The sequence below is a fragment of the Scleropages formosus genome, chromosome 1, assembly GCF_900964775.1.
Source record: "Scleropages formosus chromosome 1, fSclFor1.1, whole genome shotgun sequence".
Classification (NCBI taxonomy): domain Eukaryota; kingdom Metazoa; phylum Chordata; class Actinopteri; order Osteoglossiformes; family Osteoglossidae; genus Scleropages; species Scleropages formosus.
Genome location: NC_041806.1, coordinates 5185426 through 5199446, shown reverse-complemented (window position 1 = coordinate 5199446; position 14021 = coordinate 5185426). Strand labels below are relative to the sequence as shown.

At 39.1% G+C, this 14021-nt stretch overlaps 1 protein-coding gene across 1 annotated transcript; it reads right to left on the bottom strand.

The window, feature by feature from the left end:
- Positions 1–7177: 7177 nt before the first annotated feature.
- LOC108927841 (lactose-binding lectin l-2-like) lies at positions 7178–12741 on the bottom strand (the record flags this gene model as incomplete). The annotated part of the gene is made up of 7 exons (XM_029255262.1): positions 7178–7372; positions 9339–9439; positions 9657–9799; positions 10359–10451; positions 10704–10805; positions 12581–12641; positions 12736–12741. Coding segments are annotated over 7 exons (657 nt in total), but the record flags the coding sequence as incomplete, so codon positions are not given.
- Positions 12742–14021: the final 1280 nt, after the last annotated feature.

Sequence of the window (14021 nt, the reverse complement as noted above, 5' to 3'; positions counted from 1 at the left end):
TCTCAGCTACAACTATTTTGTAAATGGACAGAAACTCGTTTCTCATCGTAACAAGTGTCCTGTAATTGGTTTGTAGCTGGTCTCTCTCCGGCAGTAGTGCACTGTAGTTGGTCCGTAGCTGGTTTCTCTCCAGCAGTAGAGCACTGTAATTGGTCCATAGCTGGTCTCTCTCTACTACCCAAGCAATGTTGTCAACGCAATGTAATGTAATGCAATGTAAATTGTCAACACTTTCTTTATCTGTAGGGGCAGGAGAGCAAAGCTCTAAGGTGCTGTAATAAAACAGTGATCCTTGCCAGGTTCTAATAGCGAGCTGTACGCTATAAATGAACAGTGACTGATGTCAATTGCTAGCAACCCTCACTGGTAAAAAACGTAGTGCAGCCATTACAGTTACTACCTTCCACTTGGAAGACATGGGTTGAATACCACCTCCTGCTGTAATGCCCATAACATTATGGGTATTGATGATGATGTCACCACCTGATGATGTCACCTTGACTGGTGATGAAATGCTTGCAGTCTGAATGCCAAGCTTGGTGAACACCTGAACATCTGAATCAACAATGCAACTACGAATACCATCAATCTTCTCTACCATTTCCAACCCATAAGATTACCCTAAATTGATGCAGTAATTTACTCCATTGTCTAAATGCGTAGCTCACTGTGAATTGCTTTGGGGGGGAAGTTATCTAGATGAATGAATGTAAATGTGACTGGCTGCTGCCTTGACATGTCGAGTTCCCCAAGCTGGAGGCTACGCCTAAAGATGGGCTTGTCAAAGAGGAAATGAGCACTAGGTGCAGCCAAACAATCAGTTCATCACTGAATAAAATATCTAGGCTTTGAAAGCCTAGAGGGAAGAGTTTCACAAGAGTCTGAGATTTTTGTTGATAAAAAGAACTCGAAGACCTGAACTGGAGACTGCCCGCACCGGACATGTTCAGGTGTGTCACTCAGTATTTCCCGGCTCTCCCAGTTACAAAGAGATCGGTAGCAGTGTGTAATTCACCAACTTACAGTAAAGAGTCAGTACTGTGACGGCCATCAGCAGGAGAAAACACAGCACCGCCAGACACCCTGCAGCCAGTCTGTAGCACTGTCTCTCTGTAGATCCTGCAGAGCAATGTCAACACCCCGTGACTGAGGAACGTGACAGAACACCATCAAACCATCATGGTTTCTTGATTGGTTCAGTTACTGATATTCAGAATCCTTCATCACAGCCCATAGTCATCCATGCAGTGAATTGAAGAAGCAACCCTAACCTTGCAAAATCATTTCTTGATAATACCATATTGCTGCTAAAGGTAAGAAGTAATTGAAACACATCTAAATTACTCTAGTTAAGTAGAACATTTTACTATGTATTTTCCACATTTGATTTTCTTTTTCCATATGTCTAATTGTGTTATGTTGATCAGTTAATGATGATTAATGAATAATATTGATTAAAGCTTCTCTTGCTTATTTTGTATTAATCCTAATCACTTTGAACGTACGTAAACCACTATCAAGAATTTTTATACAATAAGAGCCAGAGACTGGGGATTGAAAACAACACCAAACACACACACACACACACACACACACACACACACACATTTTCAGAACTGCTTGTCCCATACAGGGTCGCGGGGAACCGGAGCCTACCCGGCAACACAGGGCGTAAGGCCAGAGGGGGAGAGGACACACCCAGGACAGGACACCAGTCCATCACAAGGCACCCCAAGCAGGACTCGAACCCCAGACCCACTGGAGAGCAGGACCATGGTCCAACCCACTGCACCACCGCGCCCCCCCCAACACCAAACATTCCCCAAGTAAATTGCTGAAGAAGAACCTCATGAGTACAAGAAGCAAGAACAATCTGTGACAACAGCTAAAATAAAACTTTGATTAAAAATAATAATTTTTCACAAATTATGGGTTTATCTCAGATTGAATTTTGTGTAACATTTCTTTAAACTCATCTTTACTCTTTACATTTTTGTGAAGACTGAAAAATATGATGCAAGGTAAATGTAAAAGTCTGTTGAGATAAACATGTTTGGAATTTGGTGTTTTAAATCTCTTTTCTAAACCTTGAGAAGAAGGCAGAGAAAAACACAGTGTCCCATTACAGTATAGTAAATGAATGAAACAGGCTCACGTGGGAATTCCTGAAAACACAAAATGTCTTTTAAAGGCTTTGAAAACAAATTTCAAAAATTTACTTTGTGGTTAAAAATAATTAATTTAATCACTGCAAGTTTCCGTTTGTAAAAATGTAGGAACAACGATCCTCAAGTCTACATTAAGCACAGTCATTGTCACAGAACTGCAGCAGCGGCTGGTGTGTCTGAAACATGAGGAGGCAGAAGTGATGTGTTGTTAGTAGTGGTCACTGGCAGGTGGCACAGAGCTGAACCGGTTCAAGTGATCTGACACCATGAACTACTGGATACTGTGAGAAAGCAATGAAAATCCTTAGGCAACCAAAAAATTTCAATAACAGTTTAATTTCAATCATTTAAAATTTCCAGCTTTTCTGCTGCTGAAGTGTGTGCAAACTTTTGTGTTGTGGAAGGAGATCAAGGGCTATAGATCAGCAATGCTTACCAGTGTTTTACCGTGACCTTAATCAAAATTCAATATTATGAAAGCAGCTGTGCACACTGGTAGGTAGTGGACCCAATTGCAAGTTGGTTTTAATCTTTCAGCGAAGTTCATAGGACTGGACATAAACGAAGTCAGGGACAGGTGAAGGTCTTGCAGGGCATGAACGTCACAATACAGGCAATCCAAAGGTCAGTAGTAAGGGAGGAGAGTCGAGAGTCAGAAACCAGGAGCACAGGAACAAGCAAGGCAAAGATGCTGATACTGCAAAACCACAAAAGTGTTTGCGAAAATCCGCGTCATGGTGTGGACTCAGAGCTCCTTATATCCCAGGGGTTCAATTAACCGCAGGTGCTTCACTTGTTCCTGAGGGCATGACAGAACAGAGGAACTATCAGTTTCTTCAGCTGTCACTAACAGTCATGGATGCTTGATTTCTTCTCCATAATGTGAATTTCAGGTCTGCTTTTTGATTTTCCATCAGTAAAGCAATCAAAGACATCTTCAGCAATGAACCAGTTGCTAAAGTTGCAAGAGCAAGTAAACAATGTAAAACAATACTCAAGCCATAATATTTCTTGAAGCCCTATAACCAATATTTTGGCCATGATGACTGTCCAAACCAGCACTTAACCATCGCTTTCTCAATATTAATGAAAATTTCTGATTTTCTGGCTGGGCTAACTATTCATAGAACTTTTGACATGAGAGGTTTTACTGAGCCAGTCTTGGATACGTCATTTTGGGAACTTCAGTCTTGGATACTTCATCAGTACTCAAAAACATCGCAAAACTGTTCAACTCCAACACTGAAATTATTAAAAAATCAAAGCAATGATAACTGAACTACACACACAGTCTGAAACTGCTTGTCCCAAATGGGGTCACGGCAACACGGCGTGCAAGGCTAGAGGAGGGATTGGACACACCCAGGACGGGACACCTTTGCAACGTACCCCAAGCAGAACTCGAACCCCAGACCCAGCAGAGAGCAGGACCCAGCCAAGCCCGCTGCACTGCCGCACCCTCCCATAACTGTACTAATATCTAATAAAGTAACTAGATCATACCATAGAAACAGAAGAAGGGATGTATTAATTATTAGGAAATTACTTCTTAATTACAAAAGAATTACTCTTTTTGTTACAATTTTGATTAAATTAAGTCTCTTGTCTGAATCTAAATTAAATGTTAAGACAGGCTGCCTTACGCTGTGGTCAGTTGTGTGCCATCCACCCATTTCCAAGAGCCTTCCTTGTCTCTGTCCATCAAACCGATCCAGACTTTCTTGTGGAAGTTTTTGATGAAATCCTGAAAAGTCATTAAAAGCGCATCAGACAGGATTATGCACATGTAAAAAATACAAGTGTAATTTACATAACAAAATGATTCTCTCTGAAAAACAAAAACAGCAGTAACAGTGGAAAAAGAGGGTAGTATGTTAAACGGGATGAGCAGAAGAGGAGAGAAAGGATAAGATGGTTGAAGGTGTAAGTGTTTAAGGTGGTGGTCTTCTAGATATATTTGCATTGAAGTCTTTGTCCTCGCCCCCAAAAAGTTATTGTGCCATGTTAAGTCTCCTTCTTACTGCAAAATGGGCAATTGTGGACAGACTAACGTGGAAAGTAGTGAACGATGAGGGATAAAGCCAGAGCCTTAACCACCATATGATTTATAAGCTTGTCACAAGCTGTACAATGGAGCGTTTTTTGGATCTTTCCAGCTCAGCTGAGAAGCAAAATCTGTCAAGTGGTCCATTCTCCTCTCATGTTTTCTCTAATTCACTTGCTCCTCTCTGGTGTTGATGATAACCAGATCTGCTCCTCTCCATCTACAGAACTGCTGGCTGTCAGACCAGCTCTTTTTCTCTCTTGAAATGTAGTAACATCTGAATCTGAAGTTACGCCAGCCCTCAGGGTAGACTTGCTCTGTGGTGAAAACACAATTCAGTGTTACTGATAGCTGTCGTTTACAGTCAGCCTGAAGTATGTCTCCGAGCTCTTTATACTTGTTTTTTTTTCATTGGCTTGGCAGTTACTGAGATGTTTCTGTAACTCATCTCTCTCTGCAGTCGACTGGATGTAACTGGTCGACAGCTGGTTTCTCTCTGTTACCAGCGAACTGTAGTTGGTCCATAGCTGGTCTCTCTCAGCTTTCAGGGCTTCCGGATTAACATGATCATGAGCACCTGCTTCATCTGTAGCAGGAAGAAAGAAAACATATTATCTACTCAAACAAACTGATCCCATCAGTAGTAAATAGTTATAACTAGTAATGAACTGTAACAGCAGAGCTACTGTAGATGTACAGTGAGAGAGACCAGCATTGTGACCAAACTCACCAACTGAAAGTGATCAGTGGTAAAGTTTAAATAACAAACTCACAGCTAACACTCAGCACCACGAGGGCTGTAAGCAGGAGAACACACAGCAGCAGCAGACACACTGCAGCCTGTCGGTAGAGTCGTTTTTCTCTCGACACTAACCCTGTTCGGAGATTACATGGGAGAACACTGGAATCACTTTTCCATTGGATCGACAAAGTAATTTAGGTTATTTATCCATTGTAATTCTTTATGTTCCTTTAGGGCTGTTTGCTATTTAAGAGCTAAGCCTGGATTCAAATATGAAACATTAAAACTGATGCTGAAGTAGGAAACCCAGATTCCCAATATGTGAGTAGCATTCCTGAAGTCAGGATTTTTTCATAAAGAAGTCACTGTATTCTATTTTTAAAATGCTCTGTTAAAAAAAAAAAAAAAAACTTAAGCAGCCCTAAACATGATAGAGGCTGAATTTCTGCTTTGACATTAGTTCGTTTAGCAGATGGTTTTCCCCAAAGACACATAAAAGTCACAATTTTAAAATCCTTTAAAAAGATTTCATTTAATATTAACATGTCAGTGGTACTAGACAACCTGACGGCGCTTCGACAACTGGCGTCTATATCTAAAGCTCTTTGACTGCTCTGAAATGCACATTTGTTTGTTACGTCAGTATACACAAAAGCACCCGCTAAATTAACAAATATAATATTCAGAGATAAATATTTGTTTTAATTATTAAATCTTAAATGTTTTTTTTTTTTTTACAGATTTAACCTCTGCTTTCGTCAGCCATAATATTGAAAAACAATAGGAATAAATAATTCAATAAAAGTGAAAGGGACTTTAATGTCAGTTTGTGTTCTCACCTGTGCATTCAGTTCGTGGGCTTTTCCTTGTTATTTGCTCTACCGGCTTGTTTGAATTTTCCTCTAAATCGTTTACATTGACATAAATATTTTCCTTCATTTCTGTATTGTTGTAAGTATTTTTCTCACCTGCTTCAGTGAAATCAATCTTTACCAGGGACGTTTCTTTATCTGTACTGCTTGCAAGACACTGCGCAATATTTATACTTGTCCTACTTGTGGTTTCTCAGCTGGAAGCTTGGAAAGAGGAAACAGCCAAAACGCTAATTGTGAGAACCCTTAGAAACGGATCAAATATAAATTCTGTATGTTTCATTAATACTTCATTTATTCTGTTTTTGTGCTATTAAAAATTACAATATGTTTCTGTTAAGACAATCACAAGTACTACTCTCATACTGAGTGCAAAGGCTCCAAATAGCTCATTAGTTTGCAACTGGTTGTAGCATTTAGAGTAAAGTAGTATAGTATCACTTTTAACTTTTTCAGATAATAATGATTAATATGTGATGTGTTATTGCAAGCTGAAAAGAATCATGAAAATTAATATCTAAACATGTAGTGCTATTCAGGGTATGGGGTGTCAATCCATCACAGGGTAGTCACTCACTTTCATACACTACAGGTAGAGACATCAGTCAGGTATTCTAAATTTGTCATTTTTCTTACACAAATTTTAACTGGAGTATGAAAATTCTCTATTTTATGACAGAACCCCTCAAAATATTACTATTACTAATTGCTCACAATAAACATATGGCTCCAATCTACTCCGTAAACATGAGCTACATTACCTGTTATAAATGTGCTCTTTACCAATCCTATATGCAGCTATTCATGTAATGTATGCTGGTTAAATGGTGCTATTGAACTAATTGACCATACTTTTAAAATTGTACATTTCCATCTCTCCATCTGTTGGTGTAATGCATTTTGTTTTCTCTTAGTTGCACGTTTCTTTGAACAAAAGTGTCAATTAAATAAATAAATGGAAATATACAGAAAAATATGATTTATTATCTCCATTCCCACACAATAACAGTATAATGATGCCAGAGAACATCAAGACTGAAACAACAATAATTACTGAATGTTGCATAAAATAGTTATATTCCTTTAAAAGATACATTTCTGAAAAGCATACTTTTACAGTGTGAAAGCTCCAAAAAATGGACGCAAAGCATAGCAACTCAGGCAGAATCAAAAACATCTGTAGTATCCCATCGTGCCTGTCAAAAAGTTTGGTCACATGCAAGCTACCCTTTGCAGCACTTTTCTGGGATTATCTGGAAAGAAGAGTGAACGTAAAGCAACATGCATGTGTCCTACATCTCTGAAAACTGCTCTGGAAGAGCTGGGAAGACATGGTGCCTCATTCCTTTCTCCAGCTTCTTCACCGCATGACTTCTAGATATGAAACTCTTGGTTTCAAGACCTGTCAAGGTCTCTTTCACATGCCCAGTAATGTTCCTGAGTGCATTCCAGGTCATTCCATGTCATCAGTGAGTTGGATTCTGGTTTACTCTCAACACAGTTCTCCTTTCCACCTGCATCATTGGGCTCCCCAGATCTCCAGAACCTCAAGGTAATGAGATATAGAAATTATACACTGTATGTATATAAATATACACAGTACATACATAAGTTCAGTTGTAGAAGTGCTATATACTGTATATCCTGCTATCCAATGCGCATACAGGTGGTAGAATTACGGATTTCATCCATTTGTTGTACTGGATATTTGCTAAAATTAATATGGTGAAGGGTTGTAATCAACTGCACCACAAGGTGTCCTATAAGGGAATTCTAGTTCTGCAAGTGATTCCATGTGATTCCCTTTTAACAAGACTTAGTTAATTTATGTTTAATAAAAACTAATCTAATTTCTCTAGGATCTACTACCAAATAATCTTTCTGCTTTTTTTATTTGTAACATTGGATTTATCTTGCTCAGTGTAAGAAGTCTTAAAACCTCATTCCAGTGTAGATCAGATTGGATTGTTCAATGCCAGTGCATTAAAGTAGAATATTTCTGGATTCTGGTATTTCTCTTGCAATGAATCCTGTTGTTCAGAGGTCAGGATGAGACAAATGTTGGCAGAATTGTCCATGTGCATCATGAAGCTCCGACACACAGAAGTCACATAAGTTCCCACTATTTTTGGTGGATGGACAGCTCCCAGTGAACTACCGCTATCCTCAGTGAATAATGATGGCCAAGACAAGGACCGTAAAAGCATCTGGTTTGGGTTCTTTTGGGTTAAAATAAAACCTGTTTTGTTCGGCCGATCTGTTGTCCTCCACTTTGAATCCTACTCTGCTCCACAACCGATTCCAGAGAGTACACCCTGGACATGATACCAATCCATTGTAGGGTAGTCACATGCACACACAATCACACACTTATAATAATAAAAGTATTAATCTTGTAGAACATATGAGAAATAAAATATCCTTTCATAGCTTGAGCATACAACCAACTGTACTCCCTATGTAAAATTCTTCCTATATCAAATTCTTCAATGAATAGCAAATTAAGATGTTAAACACCAAAGCAGCACCCTCTCAGCACTCCAAAATTAGCACAATTATTGTCAAATTGTTGCAGTGGTGGCTGGCTTGTCTAAGAAATTGAAGAAGGAGTGATGTGCTAATATGGTAGTGGTATAAACCTGGTAAAACACAGAACTGAAGTAATTTGCTGCGAAATCATTTTTCACACTGAAATAGCTGACATATGGTGAAAGAGCAACTAAAATTCAACAAAAGTGGAGGATAAATTGTCTGATATTTGCACCCTGTTTTGACAAACATTTTGACTGAGAAACAAACATTTTATTACTGGTTACTGCAGGTGATTAAAAAATGTCAACGTCTACAACCCTGATAGCTCCACTGATTTTAAGTCAACGGGGGTGAGGTTTCAGTAAGGAACAGGAAAGAAACACCAACTGCCTTTGTCTCTCCTTGTCTCTCTCCCTCTCCCAGAGGACAGAGATTAAGGAAGAAAACAGTTGCTTTTATTGGTGAGCTGGGATGGCTCGTGTACGTATTTATGACACGATGTCCAACCACTAATTCTTAACCTTTCCCTGCAAAGGTGGTAAAGTTGAGTTCTGTAGTGATATAGAATTGAACATCCTGAAGTTTCTTGTTGATATTGAGAGTTTTATGATAGCAGATAGCAAAATGGATAAAGAAATACTGTTATAACATGAAAGTTTGAAAGCTGGAGTCTCGCTACTGCTATAATACCCAGGATTAAAACACTAACCGCAAACAGCTTTAGTAAAAATACTCATGTATACAAGCATCAAATACTGTGATCTAGTTTGAGAACAACTTTTAGCTAAGCAAGGAATGATTGCTTTTCAAATATTTTTACCACACTTTTACTTCTCTCGGTGCTGAATAGTGTATTTTACTCAGGTTGTATTTTTGTAGCACCGTTGATCATCAGCTATTCTCCTTTTTTGCTCTTTTTGTAAGGTTCTTTGAGTGAAGGTTTCCACACTTTTTAATTATACTTTGAAAATCTCACTTACATTACGGTCAGCTCTGTGCCATCCACCCATTTCCAAGACCTTTCCTCGTCTCTGTATGTCAGTCCAATCCAGATTCTCTTGTTGAACGTGTTGATGAATTCCTGTATTGGCATTTTAAATATAACAGAACTAGCAAAATAAGATACGTCTAATTTGCATGACACGAAAACACGGAATACATATTTCGACTAAACCTTCGCAGACTCTGCAGAAAAATAAAAGGCATAATGAATTTACTGCATCTTTCCATCTTAACTGAAAAATAAGAAAACAATAAAGTGGTCAAATCTCTCATAATCTTATTTCATTGTTTCTCACCTGTTCCTCTCTGCTGTTGATGATCGCCAGATTAACCCCTCTCTGTTCACAGTCCTGCTGGCTTTCGGTCCAATTCTTCTCCTCACTGGAGATGTAGTAACAACTAGTGTCGAAACCTACCCACCCCTGGGGGCAGATTTGCTCTGTAATATAAAGACATAGACTTGTGTTAAAGATGCACATGATTTACTCCTTGGATTCTGGGAGCTGATGTCAGGTGGAGCCATGGGATGCAGTGGGGATTGACTGATGGGCACTGCCTGCTCATACAAGATCTGGACAATGAAGACCAGCTACTGAGAGTCAAGGGGAACATTTAAGGCAGTTGGTGAAGAACTCAGAAGAGGGGGATGCTGGGAGGGAACAGGGTCAGGGTTGGGGTTAAGGCTTTCTGTTGTTGGCTTTTATATTACTTATTTTTATTCTTTGTTTTTCCTTCTGAGTTAGTCTTTGATTTGGGGTTTTGCCTTAAAGAGGCTATTTTTCCATTTTGTTTGATGTGTGTTATATAAAAAAATGCCTTTTTGTCAAAACCTGCAGTCCTGAGACTTTTTCCTGCCCATGTGGAAACTTATGCCCCATAGTCGTCCCAGGTCTCATCACATGAGCACCCATAAACACTGCAAACTGGATATAATACAAATATATACTAATGGAAGCTTTAGAATTTATTTAGTTTAAAAATATTAAATATTTCCTTACTTGCAATGCAGTCACGATAATTGCTTTTCAACTGGTCTATTTCACCTTTGAGAGCACTGAGCTGGACCTCAGTGTCCTCAGCACTTTTTTTATCTGAAAGTGGCATGGAAGTAATGTCTAATTAGTGGAAATATACATTGAAACACACAATAAGATTAATGAGCTTCTGGAAGAGTGCTACAAAAGTAGACTGAATATACTGTATACACTATGCACAATGCAAGTCATCCAACTGTACAATATGATTAGTACTTAGCTGTAAAAATTTCTCAGAAAACACTCAGCACTATGACCTAACACACCTGCTGAAAGAGATCGCTAGTAATGTTTAAGTAACAAACTCACAGTAAACGCTCAGCACTATGAGGGCTGTCAGCAGGAGAACACACAGCAGACCCAGACACACTGTAGCGCATCTGCAGAGTCGTTTCCCTGCACACGTTGACCCTATGTGGAACCACAAAGAAACTACAAAGACCTCCATAGCTGGAAATACATGGGATCACAAGATAGCATACAGCTGTGCTTTCAGAATCGTCAACACCTTTATTTTGCTCGTGACAGAGTATATTTACTTATCAAAATGTCTGTTTCTGAGTAACACAGTAGGGCAGCATGTAGCACTGGTGTCTTTGGGCTTCGTCCACATGCAAAGATGTGTTCTAAATGAACTGGTAGCTCACAACTGCCATATTGTGGGTGTATGTAACTGAATGAGTGTGTGTGATTGTCCGGTGTTGGACTGACATCCAGAGCTCACAATGCCTCACATCCTGCTTTTTTAGATCACTTAAACCTTGAATTGGCCAAGCTTTTATTCATACTGAAAAGAGTCTGTTTTGTCTATAAAATCTTTAACGGAGAGCAGCAGTGACGCAAAATGCTATAGATAAATCGTGCTTTGAATCAAAGTGAACGTTGCACCGCAGTTCAGATTTTCTGCTAGTATCACTACTACCAAAGTACTATCTGCCATTGGAACAGAAGTACGGGCCTGTGGATGTGATCCAACCTAAAAGGTAAAATTGACTACACATCCACTCAAATCATATCGTAAAAGAAAACATTGCAGCAAATCGTTCTGTAGCTGGCTTACCAACTATTCAAGTTCTGAGGTCTGCTTTTCTTTCTAACAAGAACGTCATCAACAATGGAACTTCACATAAATTGCATATTTTTTTACATAATTTGAATCAATTTAATGATTTCCGTGTACTTTTTTGACCTGACAGTTACTTTTTCATACTTAATTATAGATGACTACCTTTACTTTTGTAGGAGACATTGTTTTCAAGAAGAATACTTGAGTACTTGAGTTTTTGGCTTCTCTTGCTACCTCTGTATATGATTCTTTGTATATTCTAAATCAGGGATAAATTTAAAATTTAAAAATTACTTAAGATTGCTTTAAAAATCTAAACATATACACAAATTGAACAGGGAAATTGATTCAGTGAAAATTAGGGTCAATGTGTGATATTGTGATATTTCCACATTGAAGAATGAACAAACAAAAGTGTGTCTGTTCTAGGGTTAGACACCATTAACAATTAAAAGATACATGACACTATAGGTACCAATGTGATGGTGCGGTGTTCTACCAGCAACATTAACAGTATTAATAATGTGTACCTCATGCACAACACATTAAAAAGTAGATACTGACAATGAAGCTCAAAGTGAACAAGTAAATGTGTGTGTTTTTTGTTACACTTAAGCTGAAGAAGTTAATGTATTTTCAGTTTTAGCTATTACAAATACATAATAACATTCTTTCAAAAAGTAAATAAAAAAAGCATATTGACTTTCAGTGCATCCATGTAAGAGTTCTATTGGATGACTGTATTACCTGCTAAAGAAAACTGATGGCACACAAAACTACTTTATCAGCAAGGCTGTTAACACTGGCAACTTAAACCACACACAAAAAGGAACTTGGATGATGCTGTGGTTAAATCAAAGGGGTATCATTTTGGTCATTGGATTGTATATCACCATCTTTTTTTTAAAAAAAGCATGATTTTATAAAATACATTACATTTTTGGTTTTTTTTTTTTTTCAGGAGAACAATATAGAAAACAAAGCTTTTGTTAGGTTAAAATACTGATAATGGTACAGTAAATTTGCAAAATGGATATTTACCACAATAAAATAAAATGGTAACCGATATGGTGCTAATACTGGAGACTGGCATCAAACCCTAGTCTCTATATATTCTCACCTGCAGGTTGAGCTCCAGGACTCCTTCTTGATATTTGGTCTGATGTTCCGTTTGAGTGAACCTTTAAGTTTTTTGTATTGACATAAACATTATCGCTTAGCTCCATGTCTGTATTATTTTAGATTTTCATCATCTACATGAACTGAATACCATACCTTATCTCATTCCAGTCTCTACATCTACTGGTGTTTCAGTTTACACTATGGTGTATTAGTAGCCTTGTATTTCATAATTCTGGAGTGTAATGACATAATTTAGTAAAGAGGAAATAGCCACAAGAGGAAATGGTGAGGACTGCACTGTTGTGTAGTTGTTGAATTGCTGAGCCAGCACTTTTATTCACACACACACACACACACACACACACACACACACACACACTTTCTGAACCGCTTGTCCCATACGGGGTCGCGGGGAACCGGAGCCTAACCCGGCAACACAGGGCGTAAGGCCGGAGGGGGAGGGGACACACCCAGGATGGGACGCCAGTCCGTCGCAAGGCATCCCAAGCAGGACTCAAACCCCAGACCTACTGGAGAGCAGGACCCAGTCAAACCCACTGCGCCACTGCGCCACCGCACCCCCCGTCACTTTTATTCAATGCCACATATAATACTGTCCATTTATACAGCTGGATGTATGGCTGGAAAAATTCAGGTAATGCCCTTTGCTCAGATGTTGGACACATAAAACACTGATACACCTGGCTGTCAGAAATACTGGACTGATAACACTGTCTTTAGGAAACAGTGGAGCCCTATAAGATTTACTTCAGCACTGTAAATGCTGTACCATTGTGGGATATTCAATACATAAAGGCTCCTCATGTTATGAATGTTTGAAGACAAAATTTTTTATTTATCATGGCATTTTCTTAATTTACTCCTTTACTTAAACTGCTCTCTGTTGCAGAATACACAGACACACACGCACGCACCCTGTCTGAAACCACTTGTCCCATACAGGGTTGCGGGGAGCCGGGGAGGACACACCCAGGACGGGATGCCAGTCTGCCGCAAGGCACCCCAAGTAGGACTCGATCCAACTCACTGCACCATCGTGCCCCCCGTTGCAGAACATCCTGACATAATGTGGCTGCAAAACACACCTTAAAAGGAGTGTGGAATCACCTTTATTCAACTTTCTTCAACAGCGTTTGCAGTTTGTGACTAGTGTCTGAGTCTGTGATCAATACCAAGAGAAAAAAAAAATTGTTCATCTTTGTGGAGAAAAAATAACAAAATGGTGGCACAGTGGGTTTGGCAAAGTCCTGCTCTCTGGTGGGTCTGGGGTTTGAGTCCTGCTTGGGGTGCCTTGTGATGGAGTGGTGTCCTGTCCTGGGTGTGTCCCTTCCCCCTCCAGTCTTATACTCTGTGTTGCCAGGTTAGGCTCCAGTTTGCCACAACCTCTCTTGGGACAAGTGGTTTCAGCCAGTGTGTCT